Here is a 22,225-nt window from a genome sequence, read left to right as displayed (position 1 = left end):
ATCGGAGGCCGAGGCTCGGTCACGTGGGCGCGGCGGAGGGGGCCGCGGGGGGCGGGAGGGGCTGTGGGAACAGCGGGCGGCGCAGGCCCATTCACGGCCGAAACCAGGGCTTTGAAATCCGAGGCCGGCGCTGCCAGACTGGTCGGGCGAGAGAGGCTGGCGCGGCGAGGGCGCCACCGCGGGCTGGGGGCGGTGCTGCCCTGGCCAAGGTCCCCAGCGAGGGGCTCAGCCACTCTCCAGCCTCTGGTCTCGGAACAGGGGTTTCTCGCGCTTGCAACAGGCCATCAGAGGGTAGCACCCCCGCAGGGCGGCGGGACGGGGTCCTCCGGGTGCATCCCCCGGGTAGGAGACAGTAGAGCGGGTAGGAGACAGTACAGCAGGGGCGCAGGGCGTCCTGGGGCCGCCCGCCGTTGGCTCGGAACAGTTCAGACTCTCTTCCATAAGCTCTGTAGTTCCGATGCCACTCAGGTGAGGTGCCCGAGGCTAGGCTTTTGGGGGCTTGTGGCCTGGCCCTCCGGCACAGCCTCCCTTGGTGGTGGGGGCCCGTGTAAGACCGACCGAGCAGAGGTCTTGGTCCCTGAATACCTGTGCACGGGAGACGTACCGTGTGCACGTAGGCCACGGCACGTTCAGCCCTAAGTCCTGAAGACTCCAGGCAGGCAACCCCAGCTTCGTGGGGCGGCGCGCGGCGGCGCATGCGGGGAAAAGCAGGCACAAACTCGTTTTTCCCCATCCAGGGCCTGCGGGAGCCACCTTAGGAGGCCAAACCGAAGCTTCCTAAAGCCAAGGGTTGCAGACTGATGTGCGGGTGAGGTGGGGCTCATTCGGCCAAACCAAGAGTCGGGGGGCACTTGGGAAGCCTCCATCCTCCCTGGACCGGTTTAGGCCTCCCCCTCCATTGCCCAGTGCTCTGCAGTGTTCTCTGGGGTGCACTGCCCCTTCTTTTGGAAACTCCTGAGGTTCAGTTTCTATCTGTCCAATGGAAAGATGTCCCACTGCCCCTGATGGAAAAGTTGGATTAGGTGCTGGGGGAAGACAGGTTTCAGGGTCACAAGCCAGGGAAGGTGTGTCTGGTGATATCCAGGAAGAAGGAACCATCCTAGAGGCCAAGAGCTAGGACTCAGAACCACAACCCCAGTCAGGCGAGTGTCCAGGGACCTGGCTCAGTAAGCCCACCCCCGGCCACCATGAGACCAGGTCTCCAGGACAAGAGGCCATGCCCTGCGGCAGCTGCAGCATCAGGCGGGGGCAAGTGCCACCTGGGAAGGAGCAGGCAGGCAACGAGGTGAGGGTTTGCTCTCATTTCTTTATTGGGGCAGGGAGTATGTCATTCAGCACAGACCTCTGTGCTGGCCCCTGGCCCCTACGTGTATACGTGCATGTTCAGAGGATGTATACACACAGACGCACAAGGACAGCTATGGGGGGCTGGGGAGGTCAAGCTCTTGTACAAGAGGGTACTAGAAAGAGACTGATTTTAAGGATGGGTGATGACATCTGAGGCTGTGGCCCCACCCTGGGTGGGAAGCCAACTGAGTGCCAGGGTGCAGCTGCATGCCCAGGGAACTGGGCTGAGAGAGGAGCCTGGGTGGACAGAGTGACCTCTGTCCCCCCACCCAGTGCTCGGCTGGTGGCCAGGCCTAGCCCTACCCTGACAGGCAGGTCCTTGGTTGGGCTCCTCGAGAAGGGGGCCTAAAGGCCCCAGCGCTTCATGGGACCGCTTCATGGGACCACTTCATGGGCCCTTCACCATGCCAGGTCTGTCACAGGACGATCCTCCGGTCCAGGTGGTCCCCACGCCCACTCCGCTGGTGCCTGACTTCGAGGTGCTTGTTTTGGACCTTTTCAAAGTGCTGCAGCAGCTCTGCGTAGTCAATGCTGGGGGTGTTGGTTCTCTGGGATTTGGGGGCTGCCTTCAGACTGTCTCTGAGAAGGGGGAGCAGAAGAGCTTGGGGTCAGTGTATCAGCACAATGGGGGACTGAAGGAAGAGCGCCTTGCCATAGGATGGACCCACTTGTGCCTGGCATAGGAGGGCAGTGGGATCTAGAGCTCAGCCTCAGAGTCTGTCTGCCTGCCTTAGGCCTGGCAACCTTTCCCCAACAGTCAGCCACAGCTCCATAATCTCTGCAGCCCCCGAGTCAGGAAGCCCTATGAGCATCACCCCCCCACTCCCACCCCCGCAGTTGGTGGGATTAGCCAGTACTGCTGCCTGGCAGCTTGGATATCACCCTCAGCCTGTGGGTTGGTGATGGTGCCCAGAGCAGGCATCTCATCGGGAAGCATTTCCTGTTTATGAGCGGCTCCCTTTGGGGTGAAAGCCAGGGCTAGCAGCCAGCCAGGAAGCCAGCTGGGGCCTGGAACAGGGTCTGAGGAGAACGGGGAGGACACAGCCTGGCCCTTTCTCTGGGCAGGGCATCTGTTTTTGAGTGCTGAGGCCTGAGGCCCACAGTCCTCCTCCGTCCCTGGGGAAGGAGAGCTGTTCTCACCACTGGGAATGCTAACGGCTCCTATACCTCCTCTTGCCACCACCCTCCCCAGCTGCTCTGTACAGCAGCATGGGTTGTGCACTGCACAACTACAATGTGCTCCTTATAGCTGTGCGATGCAGTAGCCTGGCTGTACCCCACCCCCACCTCAAGCCCAGCATTGAGCTTGCCACTGAGGACTGGATCCCTTTGGGCCTCCTGTCCCATTCCTAACCATCCTAGCAGAGACTTGTGAAATATTGTTTCTCCACTTTGCCTTCGTGTTCGCTGTGTGGGTTGGGAAGTATCTGTTTCCAGCCCCCGAGGCCTGGTGGGCTGTTCAGCTAAGCAGAGATCCTTGGGCCCTTGAGTTCATGAAGAGATCCCAACATGAGTTCATGAAGAGACAGACTTGGAGCCAACCATAATACCACCACTTCTTAGCTGTCTGACTTTGGGCATGTGACTCAGTTTCCTCATGTTAAAGACAGGTCAACCAGTGTAAGAGCTTAGCCTGGAGCCCCACCCAGTTTCCTGATGGCGGCCACTGCGGCCGCTCTGGCCCTCTGAGGTGAGGCCAGCCAAAGCCCAGCAGCTCGAGGCCTGGCACACATCAGCTGCTCAGTCTGTTTTGGGGGAAACACAGTGCGCTTCCGCCAGACAGAACCTCACCAATGAGCTTGGCCCCTGGTAACACAACTTGGCCAGGCATGGACAACCAACGGTTAGAGCCAGACAGACATCCGTGACAAGCCACTGGGCTGATGGGGCAGGACCAGGGGCAGTGGAAACCCCACCCATGATTAGATGCCCACCTGCAGGTGGCCTCCTACACCCCTGCTCGGCCTCTGCCTGGCCCCATACCTGTTCCCCTTCTGCCTCCCTGCTGAAGATGCACCACCTGAAAACATCATGGATGGCAGTGTCTGGGGCTGCCTCCTTCCTGGGGCTCACTCAACTTAACTCAATATTACGATCAAAAGGAGCCAGGTGGTGCCCACTCTTGGTGGTCAGACTGTGGGCAGCACTCTGAGCTCTGGACATTGCTGCTTGCAACTCCTCTGGGAATTGTAACCCTGGGCCCAGGTACCATGGCCCTAAGAGAGCGACGTGAGCTTCTGAGGATGACAAGGGACACCCTGGAGCTTGCAGCCCTGACTCAAGGGGTGGCCAGATGCTAGCCCCAACCCACTTAGGCCAGGATGGGGAGAGATGTGCTGGCCTGGAAACACGAGGCCACAGGATGACACTGAAGGATGTCATTTGATGCTGGGTGCTCATGGGCTGTACTGTCTCAACCCCTAAATTGTCTGCCCACACTCTACAACACTCCTGGCAAGCCAAGTAAATCAGGCCCAGCGGAGGAACCGAGGTTAGGGGATTCCAGGGAGATGCTAGCAATGGTTGGCAGACCCAGGGTGATGTGCACAGATGAGGCCAGGGTTGGGTAGGGAGGGCTGCCTGGGCTGTTCTGGTCACAAGGCACAGCGGCCCCAGTGATGAGCAGGACTTCTTCCAGCCTCCCTGTGGGCAGACCCTTCCTGGCCTGAGGTCTTGGGAGCAGGGGAGGGAAGGGAGAGGTGTGCGCCCCACGGGGGTAGGGGGCAGCTAAGTATGGAGGCCAGGACAGCCCCTCCTCTTCCTGCCGGCCACGACAGGCGGAGCCGCAGCTCAGGCCCTTTAAGTTCTCTCTACGTTGACAACTCTTGGGCAATGAGTTACTGGAGGCCACCACAGAGCTGGGATTCCAGAACCCAAAGCTGGATCTCTCCTGCCACCCCACCCACACACCTGTCACCAGGCTAAAGCTGAGGGTCATCAGCCTTTCCTTCAGAGATTCTCCTGCCTCACTGAAGAGACACCCCCTCAGGAATGGCCTGGAAGCCTGAGGCGGGGCCACAGACATAGCCCTGTTGGTGCCTTGTGCACACCCAGTGAGGTGGGGGCGAGGAGCGCAGACGCCCCAGCTGCTCCCAGCTGGCAGGCCTGTCAGGCAACCTGATGCTGCCTTCCAGCTGCCTGTCCCTCCCAGGGCTGAGCCTGGCCTTAGCCCCTTCCCAGGGTGTGCAATGCCCCTCTACGCCCTACCCTGCAACCTGACCCTCCCCAGCTGTTCCAGGGCCCCTCCTCGCCCCTGCTCCCCTGGCCAAATCTCTCTCTCTTCCCAGGTCCTTGCTAGAAGGCTGGGAAGCCAAGACCTTGGAGGCTAGGCAGAATTCAAGCACCAGCTTAACCCAAATGTGCACTTACTCATGAAGAAGGGCTGAGACTGGTGTGGGGCCACTGGAGATCCCAGTACAGGCTAGCACTGCCTTCTGACCCAGAAAGCCTTCTACCGAGACCATTCTACCCAGACCTGCGACCATGGCCGAAGACTTGCCTGCCCCTGACCATGGGGGATTTGGAGGGAACCCTCATTTTCCCAGCTCCCCTCTGCAAACCTGCTCTGCCCAGCCTTGGGGAGTGCTGGGAGGTGATGAGGTCTGGGGCCAGCAGTCAGTGGGGTGGTCCCTCTGGGTACTACCTTTGCCTCCCCAAAGCCTGGCTGACTGTAACCAAAGCACCTGGGGAGCCCGTTAAATGCAGTCCCCCAGATGGGGACCCAGCAGGCCTGCTGGGGTAGGACTCTGAATTTTCACAAGTTTCCCAGAAACTGACTCACAGCCTGGCTCAGGACCCACTGTCTGACCCACTACCCTGACCCAACACACCTGGGGTTAGGACTCTTAGAGGCCTGTGGTTCGGGGCTGTCTTTGACCATAGGGCCCACTTCCTTTGGGCATACGATGTCTGCAGTCTCTCCCGGAGGCTACTTGCCCATGATCCTGGGTCTGTAGACAATGAGCCCAGGGTTGCGTGGGCTTTATACACTGATGGGGAAGCCTGAGACCAGCAGAAGGACTCCAAGAGTCTGCTGGAGGTGGTAGGCTCCCTCCCTGGTCAAAGTGGCCCTAAATCCAAGAGGCTTTCACATCCTGGAAGCCCCCAGGAGAGGGCCCAGGGGCTCTGAGCCCCACCTCCCCACAAGGAGGGGTGCAGCACACTGAACTCTGAGGAAAGCAGCAGCCCTTCCCATGTGAGGGCCCACTGCCTGGTCAAGGGGCTGCCCCAGGAAGTCAGGCTGGGCTCCTGTGGCTTCCTGCCTCCTCCTCTTCCAAGTGCCTGCTAGGACAACCCTAACACCCAGGCCAGCAAGGCACTGGCAGCTTCATGGCCTCCCTCCAAGTCTCAGGAGCAGTGGCTGAGGAAACCCAAATGCAAGCACAACTCTAAGGCTGCTTCCCTGCTCCTCTGGGAAACTCAGTGTGCCTAAAGCTCTCTCTGGGGATTACCTGGTTGGCACTGTGGGCAGCTGGGACAGGCCCAGCCCCGCTATCCTGGAGCACTGTCCAGGCTGGGGGAAGGGACAGTAGGAGCTGGGACCTGAGACAGATAATGCATCGGTGCCCAAACCCGCCTCAGGGGAGGCCAGGTCAGGCGGGAGAGGGTGGTGGAGACCCAAGCCCAGGGGGTACGGAGTGCACAGGGGGCTGTAGTCAGGTGCCGAGTGCCAGGCAGGCCACAAAGCTGCCTGAACCCACCCCAGGGCCAATGCCATGGGCCCTGTGCTGGAGCATGGCGCCAGGCCTGCTGAGTGGCTCTCACAGCCTGGGAGGGAATTCTAGACACCCAGGGCATCTGATGCAAGCTGGGCACACTCCATTCAGCGTAAATCTTCTCAGTGGCTCTGCTTGTTTCCATGGCGACCTGACAAGTGAAATTTTCCATCTCGGATGCCAAATGCCTGTGGATGAGGCAGAGCCTCCAAGGGTTACCAAATATAGACACAGCCCAACAGGCCCGAGGGCCTGGGCCAGCAATGGGTTTAGGGTTGGAGCCTGAACCCCCCCAAGGGCTGAAGCCCTCCTGCCCAGAGGCTGCCATGCTAGGTCTCTGAGCGGTGGCACACCTGGGACGTGTTCTTCCAGGGGCAGATGTCAAGGATGCCGGAGTCTCTCAGTGCCCTAGGTTGGAGCCCCTGCCACAGTTGGGGTGGGGAAGCCTGTCTGAGGCCTGGGAGGTGCCGGCAACTAGGCCCTCCCTGGCTGTTGTGCCCAAATGTAAGAGAGAAACTCCTCCCCCTCAGAGGTTCTCTCCTGAGGCCTTTCTGGGTATCTCCAAGATGCCCTCTGATTTCTAGATTAAATGCTGGCCTCCTCATCTCAACCCTGATTGCTTGGAGAAGGTACTGCCACTGCCTTGCCACCTTGTAAACACTCCCAGAATCCCCCAGCCTGGCTCTGATGTGGAAATGTGCTGTGGTGTGGATGGTAGCCTCCCTCGGCGTCACTCACTCGGTCTGCAGTAGCTCGGGGTTGGGCACGCACTGGAGCCGGTGCGAGAGCAGCTGGAAGGCGCTGCTCTGGGGTAGCAGCATGAGCAGGCCATAGAGGGCCTTGATCAGGTATGGGTTGTTCTTCACATCCAGCAGCTGCAGGCGCAGATCTGTGGCAGGGCAGAGGGCAGGTTCAGGGTGGGCATGGCCCTGGACTCCACCCAGCCCAGACCTCCCTGGACCGGCACTGGACCGCTCCCTGGCGGTGTGCCTGGGGGCAAGGCAGGGGGTCCTTTAAAGCCAGGCAAGCCTGCCCCCTGCCCCCCAGCAGTGTCTTGGCTGTTTCCATGATCTCATCTTTCTTTCTTCCTACTACCCACCTGCCCGTCTGTCTGGTCTTTCCAACAGCCACCTCAGCCTGGTGACCCCAACCCTGCTGCTGGGCCTGGTCCCCTCCCCCTGTGCAGAGCTGCCTCCCTCATCATGAGAGGGCTCAGGGCTTGTAGTGGAGCAGATTCCTGTCTGCTCCGCATGTGCCAGCAGAGAGCTATAAGCAGGGGAGCTGGAGAGAAAGATGGTGGATTAGGACAGCTTTCAGGGAGGACAGAGTGGAAATTGCTTTTGTGTGCACTAAACACACATGAAGTCCAGGAGTGCTGGGCAGGTGCTCTGAAAACCCCACTCAGATGCCAGCCCTGCCACCAATCTGCCAGAAGGGAAGGAGACATACCCCTGGTCTCTGCCCAGCACCCAGTCAACTCTGAGGTGCCTGGACCCCGATGGGGGCTGGTTTTGCCATAGGAGTCCCAGCTTTCCCAAGGCCCATAGGGGAGAGACTGGACTCAAACAGGCTCATGCTTCTGCTGGACAGTCTGCTGGCTCCTGCACCCCCTGGATCCCCTGCCTCCTGGTTCACCAACACTCTGTGCCTCAAGCTTGGCCGCACTGCATGGCTGCTGCTGAGGGAACATGGCCTCTCTCCTAGGAGCCCCTGCAGGACAATCATTGGTTTCTTGCGTCTCTTGGCCAGTCCAGGGAATCCTTTTTTGGAGGATGATCCACAAACTTCCAAAAAAAGTTGGTGATGGGTTAAGGGCTGGGCTAGTCTATAAGACGCTGTGGTCACCTTGTTTTAACAAAGCCCTGGACCTGAGAAGGGCTCCTGGCTCTCCAGGGTCAGTCTCGCCCTGGCCCTGGGTGAGTGAGTGCGTGCTGGCCTGCTAGCCCCAAGAGGCCCTTGGCACAAGGCCAGTGGGAAGTGAAATGTCAGCCCAGGGGACCACCAGGCTTTAATATACTCTGCTGGGAATCAGTTCTGTCTCCTGATTGTCTGTCTCCAGGGCATCTGTCGTTGTGCTACCCTGCTGTCTGGGGATACTGGCCGTCTGAAAGGGTGCTAGGGAAAGCCAGGGGAGGTGGATGCCTCAGTCTCTGCACTTGCTTTTGGGCTCCAGGGTGAAGGCTGAAGGGCTCTGGTTGGGCGGGTCACTGAGTGGCAGCCTGGGTGACTGGCTTGGCGGAGAAGGTGGCCCCTGGCGGGCTGCCTCCATCTTCCCTCCCATGCTGTAAACACATGCATGTCAGAGTGCGGCGGGCTTCAGGGAGTAGGTGTTGTATGTGTTGAGGTGCCAAAAACTGTTCTCCCAGCCAGTTGCCTCTTTTGCACATTCTCCCCGGGTGTTACTAATCAGGCAGCTCCTGCCCATCAGCTCCCAGCAAATTAACTTTTGTTTCCAGAGAGGAGAAGGCGTGGCTCCCGGCAAACAGGAGCACCTACGGGTGGGCCCAAGATGCCCCACAACTTCTAAGAGCCAGGGCAGAGGGCAGCATGCTTGGGAGCGGTGGTGGGGACAGCCCAGGACACAATAACACTGGTACAGACCCCTGGCAGGGACTGACAGTCACCTGCAGATGGGTCTGACCACCAGCCCTGGCCTGTGTCCACGATTAGGGCACAGGCAGGACCACATTCTGACGCACATGTGCCAACCCTGCTCGGTTGGTCTTCTCAGCTCTGTCATTCCCCCCTTACATTCTTGACATTCCAGAAGCATCCTGGGGTGACTATGGCCTGCCCTCCCTCTCTGGGCCTGGCTCCACTGCACCTCTCTGCGGGTGCTGTCTACCTGCTGTGCTGGGTAACATGCGGCCAGAGCAGGACTCTTACATGTGAAGATGGGACACTCGATCAGCTGCACCAGCTTGTCCACCTCCGTGAGGAAATCCACGGTGACCTCCAGGTCCCCGCTGAGTGGGTGGTCAAGGAAGTCTGACCACTGGGCCTGGGCAGCCCCTGTCCCTGTGAGGGGCGGAGGGCACTATGGGCAGAGACTGTGCCAACTCCCAGTTTCCACACTGCCCCTAGCCCTGGTTGCGGGGGGTGGGGGCACCTGGAGAGCTGGCCCCAGGCTGGTCACACCTGGCAAGGAGGTGACACCAAGGCTGGAACCCAGGGGGTGGGCCTGGAGGTCTAAGTGCCTTGCTCCCTTTCTCCGCCTGCTGCTGGTTTCTAGTGCACAGCACCTGGCTCTGGCAAAGAAGGATTCTGCATACAAAGGGCATAATTCTCTTCCCCTCTTTGCATCTCTGCCCCTCTCAGTGGAAAGCACGTAGCCATCTCTCCTGTATTGAAGCTCTGGGTTCTGCTCCAGCACTCTCTCCTCTGCGCCCACCTGGGCTCTGAAAGGCTCTTATCACAGCCCTGCAGCCTGTTGGGGAACAATGCGGGAAGGGCTGCGCTGGAAGGGCCTGCTCCTGCCTGAGAGGACAGCGCCCAGCAGTGCCAATATCAGGGCCACAGCACGTGGAACAGGCTGGTGGCCCTCCGGTTAGTCTCAGGGTCACGGAAAGGAAGAGCCCTACTGGCTCTAGATCTGTGGCCCCTGAAGGTCCCTTCTCTCCTCACCTGCTCCACTGCTGACACCTGAGCCTGCAGGCCTCACCCAGGCGCCTGCAGCAGTCCCACATCTTCCTGCTCCTCAGGTCTCCCCCACAGCGTCTCTGGCCAGCTTTTCTAAAACCCAAAGCTGGCACGGCTCCTCTCCTGCTCCAAAGCCCTCAGGGGCTCCCTACGGACTGTCAAGCCGACTCCGCAGCATTGCCAGGTGAGCCCACCGAGGCTGGCTCCTTCCACCTCACGCCACATCCCATGGGCAGCCCTGCCCTCTTGCTCACCGTCCAGACTCAGCCTGGCCACCTGTAGCTCTGGACTGCCACCACATCACCTGGTTCTGCTGCTGTCCTCTGATGCACCTGACCCCTCCCTTGGCTGAGATGTCCTTTAGGACGAGAATCACAACTTCCTCCTCCTCGTCCTCATCTACCCCCAGCTCCAGGCCTGGAACAAGAACTGTGTGCTGTGGGAGCAGGTTTCTCCAGAGCCAGCTTTCCTCTAGGAGGCCTTCAAATGGCCCCCGTTTGCTACTAACAGTGCCCCACAAATACATCCACACACTGCCCCCACCTCAGCCATGATGTCCCAGCCCTGGAGGCTGCGGTGGGAGTGCAGGAGACACGAGGCACCTGGGCCCACCAGCTGGGTAGAAGGGAGCACCTGGCTCCCTCCTGTCCCTCAGTGGCCAGACCTGAAGAACACTCAGAGTGAAGGATACAACTTCTGGATGAGGTCATAGGCGTGCCGGTAGTTCTGGGTGAGGAAGCAGAGGGACACTGTGGTGACTGGGTTGTGGCACCAGGAGCGGTACAGGCAGCAGAACAGGTTCTGGCTCTCCTGAGAAGGACGAGGAGATGTGGGAAGGTAAGAAAGCCCGCCACTGCAGAGGGTCCTGCAGAAGGAAGGGCCATGGGTGTCCAAGAACAGGGGCCCTTGTGAGCAGGAACAGGGAGCCAGCTCAGCACTCGTGCTGTGTTTGGCAGCACAGCTGCGAACGAGCTGTCACAAAGGAATCACTGACAGCTCCTCCTCAGACCCTGTCATTACCTCCCTGTTCCACAGAGCCAGCAGGGCTCACGGAGCCGTGTGGCGGCGGTGAGGGCCCGGTCAGGAGGGAGCCCTCTCATTTGTGCTGGCGTTTCTGCCCTCAGCAAAATAACAGTCACTGTCTTTTCCAGAACCCTGTGGTCCCAGCTCAGGGATGGGAGGGCGAGGGGGTTAGAGGGTACAGCAGGAAGAAGCTTCTGCAGTGCCAGGCTCTCCAAGTGTATGCCTCCCTCCTCTGCAGCCCACCTTGTGTACTTGGCAACCAGCCCAGGAGCTGAGCCCAAACTTGGGGAAGACCCTGCCCTTGAGGAAAATTCTTAAGGCCTCTGCGAATGTCTGGAAAGAACCACAGGAAGAAGGCAGGGCTTGTGGCCTGGATCATTCCGAGCCTCTAGGCTCCAGATGCCCTCAGACACTTGTATGTCCTTGAGATGCCCGGTGAAGGGGGAGAAGGCAGGGTCTGCAGGGTCTGAGGTGGGAGAATGGCATGGAGGGATGACAGCCCAGACTGGGGGAATGGTACCTCTAGAGCCTCCATACGGCACTCACCTGGGAGGCCCTCTTAGTCCACTCCCCCTGTACTGGGCCCTCAACCTGCATCTCTCCATCCTGCTCTGTGGAACAGGGGAGTTGCAGTGCCTTCCCTGATCCCTCTGACCAGCCCTGGAGAACCCTTACCAAAGCCTGGAATAGGCAGCAGTGTGACACCTGGCTTATGTGTTCAACTGTGGGAGGCAAGGGCCAGGGCCCAGGAGAAGGACAAAGGGAGCAGTTACTCCTTACTCCTCTGCAAGTTATAATCCACAGGCCTGGTTCTGAGAAGCCTCAGCTGGCCTGGGCTCTGGAACTGCAGCCAGCGGAGCCCCCTGTGTGTGAGGAAGGGTGCATGGTGTAGGGGTGTCAATGAGTGGGAAACGTGTGGCCACTAGAGGTGGGTGTGTGGACCCTGGAGGTGGGCAGAGACTTCACAGTGGGTATCTCCAAATAGTTGGAGCTGGAGCTGACATGCAGCCCTTCACCTGTGGGTTGTATATGTTACCCCACGTCCTGCCCACGAGCCTGGTGGGTTGAGGGCTGGGCTGGCACCATTGTGAGTTGGCCTGCCTTGAGGACAATACCCGGTTAGAGCCCAAGGGCATGGAGTACCAGAGTCTTCAGGTCCTTGAGCTGGTTCCTCAGCTGAAAAAGTTCCGTGGAGGTCAGCAGGATGGTGTTCAGGGTGTGGACCATGGTGGAGGCAAACTTGAGGTCCTCTTCTCGGAGCAGAATGTCTGCCATTGAGTGGAAGATGTTCTCTGCGTTCAGCAGGAGACAGAGCTGCCTGGAGAAGAGTCACAGTGGAGGTTATGGCTCAGGCCACCTGGAGCTTGTCGTGGGGTTCAGTGTCCAGGGGAAACCTGCTCTTTCCTGGGGCTTGTGTCGAACCCCGACTCTGCGGTGTTGGGGGGCATTGCTGACTCGGATCAAAGGAAGCCTGGCCCCACCCCTCCCAACACTGCCCACTCCCACCCAGCAAGTTCAGAGCCCCACAGGCTAAATTTATCCTCCTCCTCCCTGCCAGGCCCCCTGCCCCACCCCAGGGAAGAAAACGGAGTTCTAAGAGAAACAGCTGGAGCTTCAGCTACCGCTAAAGCCACAGGCCTCCCACACGCAATGGCAACGCCCCATGTGCCAAGGCATTCTCTGCCCCCTTCCTGGCTTTATGTCTCTCCATAGAGCTGATCTCCAGCTGACAAACTGTGCATATCCTGGTCATCTGTTTCCTGCCCCCCATCTCCATGAAAACCCCCTGGGCAGAGGCTGCGTCTGTGCTGTCATGGTGCCTGCAAGGAGCAGGGGGTCCATCGACCCTTGGTAAATGAATGAATCCTTGGGACAAGGCTGAGTGAGGCAGTGGAAGACTTGGATCTTCACTGTACAGACACTGAAACTCTGGCCGAGGGGGGTTAAGTGACCGACCAAGGTCAAAGGGTGGGATAGAGCCAGAGCCTGGCTCCAGGGACCCTTCAGCCACGTCTCCTTTCTACCACCTCTCCTCTACTGAGAGTCTTTGTGGAATGAGGACTGGGGTTGTGGAAAAAGAATCTCCATTTTATAGAAAAGGAACACAGGGAACCCAGAGAATAAGAAAGGCAGTTCTCCAGGGTCCCCGGGGGGAGGGTGGTGACGTTACCAGTGACAAGTGGGTCTCCAGGATGGGCTCAAAGGAAGCCCTCGACCTGCCCAGGCTGCTACTGTGACCACAGAGGCTCGGCTTTTGAGGGGAAGAGCTTCCCAAAGACAGCCTAGGCTGCGGCTTCCCACCTGGGATCCTCGGATTGAGATGAGGCAGGGGCAGGTCGGCGGTCAGTGCGGGGGGTGGGCGGGCGGGTGCATGGGCACACAGACCTGCTTCCTGGCCCTGCCAGGCTCCAGACCTCTGGGGGCTGCGCTGGCATGGTCCCCTGCCCTCGCAGTCCCCCTGTCTGGGGTTGACGTCTGCTGGCCTGATTCCCTCTAGTCTCTGATCCTGGGAAGCACCCCCAGAGTAGGCCATGGGCTTGTACAGCTGAGTTCGAGGTCTCAAGGACTTGTGTGAACAAACTTGAGCCACATTTTGAGCCAACAAGCCTGAAACATGTCCACATCCTCCCAGGTCACTGAACTGGCACTAAACTCAGCATTATCAGGGACTAGTTTCCTGCTTCCCTTGGAATCCCAGGCTTGGGGCCAGGCAGGAGAAGACAGCCTCAGCCCTGGCTTCAGCAAAATCCCAGAGCATTTGGTAATGAAGAGGCCAAACCACAAAGCGCAAACAGTGGGCAGGCCGTCTCCAGCCCAGCCCCAGCTGGAACCAGCTGACTTGGGTGAGAAACCGCTTGAAATATGAAAACAAGGCCCAGGACTGGGCTGGAGTGGGTGGGGGATGTGGGGAGGGAGAGTGGGGTGGACACTGGAACAAAGTGACATGGACTCCCAGGACTGCCATCACCTGGTGGCTCCCATTCACCTGGCTAGATGGAGAGGTGAAGGCCTCAGAGCTGGTGCTCTGGACGCCCAGTGTGATCTTAACCCCTCTGTGCAATGTCACTGTCTCTAACTGGGGGTACTACCTACCTGTACAACTCATGGGGCAGCTGTGAAGCCTGGAGATAATTCATTTGAGGGACACAGCATCTGGTAAATGGTACCACTAGGGCTGGAGCCCCCACGGTGAGAAAAGAACTGGCTCACAGTCGGGAAGCCCGGTCGGGCTATCTCAGCCAAAGGTTGGAGGCAGTGGCGCTGGCTATTTTCCCTCGGCGCTGCCTGTCCCCTGCTGGTCCTGCCCACCCCAAGATGAGCCCTGTCTCCGGGGCCATGGGATAGAAACGTTCCAGAAGGGTGGGCCGGGAGCAGGGGAGCATTCTGACAAATGGCCACAAGTGCCCGTCGCCTGCAGCTGCTACCGTCTCCATGACAGAGGCCGACAGCTGAGGCCGCTGCCAGGCAGCACTTTCCAGGGGTCAGGGCGCAATGGAGGGTAGGGGGTGGCATGCGAGGATGGCAGGGAGGGTGCTGGGAGATAGGAAAAAGGACGGGTGGCTAGTGAGGAGGGTGGCGCAGAGGCCTCCTGGTGCACCAAAGACCCTGGTAATGTAGACTAGGCGACAGGAAGGCAAGAGTTTTCTGGAAACACTTCTCTTGGAGTCAGTGACACTATACTCTCTCGGTTTTCCTTCTGCTCACAGATTGTTCCTCTCCTCTGCTTCTCTCTAAAGGCAGGGGGGTGAGTGGGGGTGGGGGCAGGGGTAGGTCTCAGCTGGTCCCATAACTATTCACAGACTATGACAGTGCCTCCCCCGCCCTGAGTCCCTGAGCTTGGTTCGGACAGCCTGCCCAGTGGATGGCTCTGCTTGCCTGCCTAACAGGCATTTCAAATGTCATAGGTCCACACCCCGACTTTTGGTTTCCCCCAGCCTCTCCTATGTCAGTGAACTGTATTACTGCCCATCCAGCTGCCCAAGCCCCAAAGCAGCACTCGTCCTGGACCCCCAGCCCTCCCCATTCAGTCCACAGGCACACCTGGGGCTCCACCTTCAAAGCACATCCAGCCTCAGCTTCCTGACCCTAACATCACCACCACTGCCCTGGGTGAGCTTCAGACGTCTCCCAATCTGTTTCCCTGGGGCTTCTCTTACCCCCTACCATTCACCCTCCATGCACCAACTGGGGCAATCTTTAAAAGAGGCAAACCTGGGAACAAAACTCCCAAAGGCTTCCGAAACCCAAAAAACCAAACCTGTTGCTACTGAGTCGATTCTGACTCACAGTGACCCTACAGGACAGAGGAGAACTGCCCCACAGGGTTTCCAAGGATCAGCAGATGGATTCAAACTGCTGACATTTTGGTTAACAGCCTAACCCTTAACCACTGTACCACCAGGGCTCCAAAGGCTTCCTACGGGGTCTAAAATAAAACCACACTCCTCCTAGGGCCAAAAGACCCTATGTTTGCTAGCCGGTTCCGCTCTGGCCTTCGCACCTTACGGCATTCCAGCTCCCCTGGCCTTTCTTCTCTTCGTGCTGCAGCCCCAGAGGCTTTGCCTGCTCCTCCCAGTGCCTGGACTGCTCTGTCCCAGGGATAGGCACGTGGCTGTCTCCTTCCAGCCACTAGGCCTCAGCTCAACCATGGGATCCTCGGTGGGGTCTTCTAATGCACGCTGCCCTCTCCCAGCCTTCTTTAACAGACGTCATCAGTTGGTGTACTGTTCACTGGGTTCCTGTTTGTCCCACTAGGATGCAGACTGCGAAGAGCCGGGCCTTGTCTGTGAGCCTCGTATCCCTCAGACCAAGGAAAGGCCTAGCGCTCAGTGGCTGCTCAGTAAGTACTGCTGATGGTTGCTGCATGAAGGAACCTTATCGATCCTGGTCAAAGGTGTCGGGGACAGGCTGGAGACACTCCTCCCCCTCTTCCAGACAGGTTCCTGCATGCTGTGTACCCCCTGCTCCGTGGAAAACAGCTACCTTTGTCCCTAGTGCTACATCTTCACCCCATCACCCACCAGGTCGAGCCTGTGACCTGACTGCCTGATGCCCTGCCTCTCCTCCCCACCAAGGGAGACCAGCTTATTTCAGGGGCCTCCTGTGCCGGGCTTCCATGGCAGCCTGAAGGAAGGACAAAACATCGCACCAGGCCGCCTCACAAGGAGTCTCCCTCTGAGCTCTACTAAGTAAAAGACCATGAGGAGGTGGGGGAGAGGAAAGCTAGGAAGCAAGGGCCCCTGAAGATAGCAGCAGCTGAAGGGCAAACTCCACACCTTCGCCTGTGAGCCCCTGCCAGGCTCTGCTATGTGCCAGCTCCCCGTGCTTCAGTGGGGTATCACCCCTGCCCTGGAGGGGCTGCCCTGGAGTCTCCATCCCCCAGGATAGCAGCTCACAAAGGGGTGGCTTCATCCCCGCGGCTGGGGCAGGTGAGGAAGCGGAGGCAGGGGCTTACCCTGCCTCACCTGAAGGGGCTCCTTTCTCCAAGCCTCTGCCAGGCTTGCCCCAAGGTCACTCTTGGTTTGGGAGAAGAAAACACCTCCCGGCCTGCTGTGTCTGGAAGCCTCAAGAAGACAGGAGTAACAGTGGAACAACAGCGGTCTCACGGACAGCCCTTGCGCATGCCAGGCACTGCTGAGGGCGGTACGCGCAGCCTTGTGGGCCTGGCAAGGGAGATGGGAGAACAGCAGTACACACCACAGGCACTGGCTGGGCATTTGTGGGGAGGGGACGATGAGTCTGGGTTGATTAGCCAGGCCATATTCTGGAGAGTTCTGATTTCTAGAACAGGATGCCCCTGCCTCCTGAGAAGATGGAGACACCAGTCAGTCAAGAAGGCAGTGGGGGAGGAAATAGGGCCTACTTTTCACTCCAATCCCCAGAGTCCCTGACAGGACCTGCACAGGTGGCCTCAGGGTTGCTGCTCAGCTCCTCCTCACTGCTCACACATCTCACTGAGTCCCCACACATCCAGAGATGCAGCAGCCAAGGTTCAGAGAGGACCCACGCCGACAGTCACCTGGCTGACCGGGGAGGAAGAACAGAGGACTCAACCCCAAAAGAGTCGAATTCCAGAGCCAACCTAAGCTCCTCCTTACCGCTCTGCCTCCTCAGTGCCCGCTCTGAGTGTGCCCTGGGGGGCTACATCCCGCGGCAGGGGACCCGGCAGATGGCTGCCTCTCAGGGCTGCTTCATCATCGCTTCTCTGCTGAGCCCCAGCCTAGCCAGAGCTGCCTGCCTGGCTCTCAAGCACAGCATCAGTAATGGAACACAGCTTGCAAGCTAAACATTAGCCAATTTTTTTTAACGTTGTTGTTGTTAGGTGCCCTCTAGTTGGTTCTGACTCACAGCGACCCTATGTACAACAGAACGAAACACTGTCCAGTCATGTGCCATCCTCACAATTGTTATGCTTAAGCCCTCTGTTGCAGCCACTGTGCCAATCCATCTTGTTGAGGGTCTTCCTCTTTTTTGCTGACCCTCTACTTTACCAAGTATGATGTCCTTCTCCGTGGACTGGTCCCTCCTGATATCATGTCCAAAGTACATGAGACAAAGGAAGTCTCGCCATCCTTGCCTCTATGGAGCATTCTGGCTGTACTTCTTCCAAGACAGATTTGTTTGTTCTTCTGGCAGTCCACAGCATTTTCAGTATTCTTTGCCAACACCATAATTTAAATGCATCAATTCTTCTTTGGTCTTCCTTATTCATTGCCCAGCTTTTACATGCCTATGAGGTGACTCGAAATACCCATATTAAAGTGCTTTTCATCAGGAGACACTGGCCTGGAAAGTGCTTGGGGACAAGGCAGAGGGTAGGGTGGGTGATCCGCATGCCTGATGAGGCAAAAGTTGCTCCCAACTCACAGTAAGAGAAGAGACAAGGGGACAAGAGCCAGGGGCCACACATACTGCCTCTTCTCCAGGGCAGACAGGCCACCAAGCCTGGGTTTGGACAAGACCTGCCCGTGGCTGTGAGCCTCCCCCCTACCGCGGCCTAGGCCTGTCTGCAGAGCAGAGAGGAGATGCTGCTCTCCAAGGGGCAGGGGCTGCCTCTGCGGCTGGGTGCCTGTCCCACCTCTCAGCCTCTGCTGCTGCTGGGGTTCATGCTTCGGGCTGGGAAGAGCACGAGGACATGAACTTTGAGGATGCCCATCTCAGCAGTAAGGGTGGTGGCAGGGGAGGGCGAGCAGTTCCCTTCAGGGGTCTTGGAGGAGGGCAGGGCATGCAGTGGGTATGATCATAGGATCAGCCAGCATGAGCAGGGGCTCCCAGGTGCAGCATGGCCCTGGAGGGCAGTGACCGGGGTACTGTGGCCTTCTTGGGCTCCCTGTCATGCTGCACTGTGAGAAATCTGAACACCGCCATGTGGCTTCAGGGAACACGTAGGCCTTGTTCCTATGACCTCACTTCCCTGCATTCACTGAAAACACGAACAGCAAAGTCGTGGCGGCCAGAAACTGCCTCCCCCATCTGGACTGCCGGCCAACCCTGCCCAGGTCCCTCAGCCATTTGCTTAGGACATTCGTACTACTCCCTTCTGGGGATCGTCTCTGCCTCTCATCACCAAGTAAGGGCACGCTGATGCCCCGGCCTCATAATTGTGGGCTGAGGGCCGCCAGGAACACGATCTCATCTATACTCACGGTTCGGGTGGCACAGGCTCTACCCTCCTCTCTTCCTTGCTCTCCTTCCTCACGCCTGGCCAGAGGCCTTTTGAAGAGACTGACAAGAGGCAGAAGCAGATGATGTGTGTGACCACGGGGAGGGAGAGGCCGGGGGCCCAAGAGCGCCCCTTGTCCAGGCTGGTGGGTACAACCTGCCCCTGTGGCAGTCGATCCAAAGCTACTGGCTAGGGATGAGGAAAGGAATTTAAACCCAAGTTAAGCTGGAGGGGAAATGGAGGCTGGAGCAAAGATACCTTCCCAGGAGCCGCTGACACCCTTGACTGTTCAAAACAGTCAGCTCACCACATCAACACGACGGTCACCAGAGAACACAGAGCAGCCGCCCGGTGTGGAGATGGGTGACCAAGCCTCTTGAGTAGAAAGAGAGGTCGATGTTGAGAGATGGTGCAGACGCTGGAAGAGCGACCTCCAGCCCCACACCATGCCTGCTGCTATTAATGCAGCCCATTTTTACCCTAGCCCCCGCTGCCTCCAGTGCTCACTGCCCACACATCCCACCACCCACCAAGAACTCAGAACGAGCCTCAGCTGGCAGGGTCCAGGCTCTTTAACCCTGCCCCACATCCTGCATACACTCCACATAAAGGACTGGGCCAAGCCAACACTTCACCTGACATTAAGGAAGGCCTATGTGCAGCCTCCTCAAACGGCCCAAACCCTTAGCAGAAGCCTCCTGCCCCCAAATGCTGTCCCTGTCTGGTCCATCCCGCCTCTGCTTCTGTGCCCTTTGGTCAGGACCACCCTGCAGCTTCCATACCCCAGCCAGGCAGGTCCAATTCTCCAGAATTTGGGGGAGGGGAGGTGCTCCAAGGGTCACCGGGCAGGTAGTCCTGGTTCAGGGACCTCTCGGAGGCTGGCCTGGAGGCACAGGTGGAGCGAGACTCAGGCTGGGCACACTGCAAGGAAGCAGTCCATTGTAGGTGCTTCTTGTCCAGCATTCTTGAGGACAAGGTGGAATTGTTTCTGTCTTCCCCTCTAACCTGGCTTCCCAGCCCCTTCCCAGGGCATTCCTGCTCAGAGCCTCCTCCTTCATCTCCATCCTGAGCTGCTGGCTGCTCCTGACCAGACCAGTACCAGAGCACAGAGGGACGGGCATTGTTTCAGTCTTCACTGGCTACACTTGGTGTCCAGGTCCCCTGCAGTAGTCCAAGGCCAGTGGGCACTTCTCTAGAAGGCGTCTGGATGCTCATGGCAATAAATTTGAAGTGCAACTTAATATCAAGGCCAGAAAATAGAGGCCCAGAGCCATTCCAGTGGAAAAGGGCTCCCTCCCACCTCCAACCAGCCCTACAGCTGGGATCCTTTACGAATCTTAAGAGAAAGCACTCTCAAGGTCAGTATACAATTGGGGGGTGGCAGGAGGGAAGGCGTGGCTTCCCATCTAAAGTTCAGAAGGCTCTAGAGTTTCACTGCATCCCCCTACCTCGCTCTTCTTCCTTCCAACTCTCTGCTTCCCAAGAATGAACATTGTAAATCTGTTTTATTTATTTCAATCAATCCTCAGCAGCATGCCCCGCAGGGCAAAGGCAGCCATGTAACCCTGCCAGCTCAGGCTTTAAAAATTCATCGTGTTTAATGCAGTCAATGTGTCTGATACACTTAAAAGTTTCTTGAGGGGGTGGGGGCAGGAGAAGGAGGACTTGTTTTTCCGGGTCTTTCTGGGAGGTGGTGGAAAAGGGATGGAGGGAGGGGCACAGGATGATGGGGAAGAGAACGAGGGGTAAGAAAGGAGTGTTACATCCATTTAGCTTTCTGTCCCTCTGTTCAACAGGGCACTGTCAGGCTCTGGAGAGTCACAGGCACCCAGGCAGGGCTGGTCAAGAGACCCCCAGGGAAGGCCTCACTTGGGCATGAGCTGCCACAGAAAACCAGCGGTCTCATCCGCAGCCAGGCCTTAGCCTGGTGTGCGGTGGCCCCTCCTCCACGCTGGGGCTTGCTCCTAGGACCATGCTGAGAGTAGAGCTGAGCAGGAGAGGGACTCCTGCTTCTCTCACCACCAGGGCGGCGCCAGGTGGCCCTTCCTGCTGGTGTGGGACCCTGCCTCTTCCCCAGGACAGAAGTCCTCTCCTTGGCCTTACACTTCACGTGCTCCCAGCAATACTGACTAGGGCAGGCTCCGCTGGCCCATTCATAGGCCCCGCTCAAGCCCCCTGTGGGCTCCTGCTCACGCTGTTGTGAGACCCCCACCCCATAGTCCTTCACCTCTCCTGCCTCCCAGCTGCTAGTTCCCAACAATCTTTCACAAGCGTCGTCTCCTTTATACAGCTGTGCTTGGCCCTTGCCCCTCCTTGTGCTCTTTCTCCGGTAATTCCTTGCGAGTGTGTCTCCTCTACCCAGACTGCAAGCTGTCCAGGGCAGGATGTGTCTGGTAACCCCACAGGTCTGACCTAGGTGGGGCCTCATGACGGTGACAGGAGAGAAATGCTTGTAGAACAGAACATGAATTACCAGCATGGGGCAAGGAGGCCCAGGTCACTGTGGTCATGGAATCCAGGGAGCCAAGTGGGTTTTTGTTGAGGCGTCTGTTCTGGCTGAAGCGCTTTCAGAACTTGAGAGAGAAGAGGCCACCTGAGGGCACTCAGTGGGCGCCTGACTCAGACTTGGTTCAGGTCATGTCCCAGAAAAGAGGCTGCACTTTTTACCTCACGTGGAGATATCCCTGAATATGGCTGGGTGTGGGTCAGGAGGGAGATGGGGAAGATGATTGGGCCAGGGAGTGGGGAAGCAGCATCCACGCTAGAGGCTCTGAGGCTGAGGACAAGCAGGGAAGACACTGGGGACTGGCTGAGAAGATGTCTTGGGTACTGGAGGAAAAGGCCATGTTGGGAGGCAGATGCGGTGTGAATGCAGCTGGGCCAGCCCTGCCTGGCCATGTACTCTGGATCTGGCATGGACACCACTGCTCCCAGGCCTCAACTCCTTGCTTGGCATTTAAGCCCAGGGCTTCTGAATGTCCAGGGCAAATGAAAACCAAGGGACATGTGGGCGACTAGAGGAACGCCTGCTGTCTCCATGACAATCAGCTCTGAGAAATGCTGACCTGACCCTCATCAAGCCTTCAAGTCCTGCCCAAGCACCGCCTTCCACTGTCACACGGGTTGGGTTCCTTTCAAGCGGGAACCACCATTTCCTTCCTGATGATGGCCACCACCAACACACGCTGTAGGGCGCTTTCTCTACATTAGGCACATCGTGTACGTGAAATCCTTTCATATGAGACAAGTATTATCTCAGCCCCCACTCCACCCTCCTTTGAACAGATGTTGAAAGTGAAGCACAGATAGATTAGCTGCCTTGCCAAGCTCACCCAACTGGTCAGCTGACTCCAGCACTCACCCTCTCAGCTCTTGCCTCACCATATACTCACTCACCAGCTCCCAGACCAGTGGGAACAGGGTATCGAACCTGCTTTTTCTGGAAAACAGATGGTCACGGGCACCTTTGCTACAGACATCACTGGGGCATTCTGATGGGCCAAGTTTCTCTGGTGCTGTCCTGCATAGCCTATCAACAAACCAGCTCCTTCTGTCCCGAGGCCACCTCTGAGGGCGTCAGGCACTGACCACACCTGGCAGGGACGATGCTGACCTGCCACCCCCACTTATTTCTGTCCTGCTGGGGTGATGGCTGTCTCTGAGGGGACGGAAGGGAACAGAGCTCTGAGCCAGGACCCAAATGCCGGCCTGAGGGCTCCAACAGCACACTCCCAGAAGCCTGTTAGGAGAAGCAGCTCCTGAGCATGGGTCCCAGGCCAGCTGTCACCTGAGGTCCAGGGTGGGGGGATTTCAATATGATGACTCCCAGTGCCCAGGA

General features: G+C 58.2%; 1 protein-coding gene across 1 annotated transcript in view; it reads right to left on the bottom strand.

Moving 5' to 3' along the window:
• Positions 1-1,763: 1,763 nt before the first annotated feature.
• The window catches only part of VAC14 (VAC14 component of PIKFYVE complex), a 110,800-nt gene continuing 90,338 nt past the window's right edge, over positions 1,764-22,225 (bottom strand). The window contains exons 15-19 of the mRNA XM_023741891.1: positions 11,868-12,042; positions 10,393-10,511; positions 8,949-9,028; positions 6,801-6,951; positions 1,764-1,926 (exon numbers count right to left, since the gene is read on the bottom strand). Of these exons, the coding sequence (XP_023597659.1) occupies positions 1,764-1,926; positions 6,801-6,951; positions 8,949-9,028; positions 10,393-10,511; positions 11,868-12,042 (688 nt within the window). The remainder of the gene's footprint in view (positions 1,927-6,800; positions 6,952-8,948; positions 9,029-10,392; positions 10,512-11,867; positions 12,043-22,225) is intronic.

Source organism: Trichechus manatus, unplaced genomic scaffold (assembly GCF_000243295.1).
Source record: "Trichechus manatus latirostris isolate Lorelei unplaced genomic scaffold, TriManLat1.0 scaffold00194, whole genome shotgun sequence".
Classification (NCBI taxonomy): domain Eukaryota; kingdom Metazoa; phylum Chordata; class Mammalia; order Sirenia; family Trichechidae; genus Trichechus; species Trichechus manatus.
This window is presented reverse-complemented; position numbering and strand designations above follow the sequence as displayed.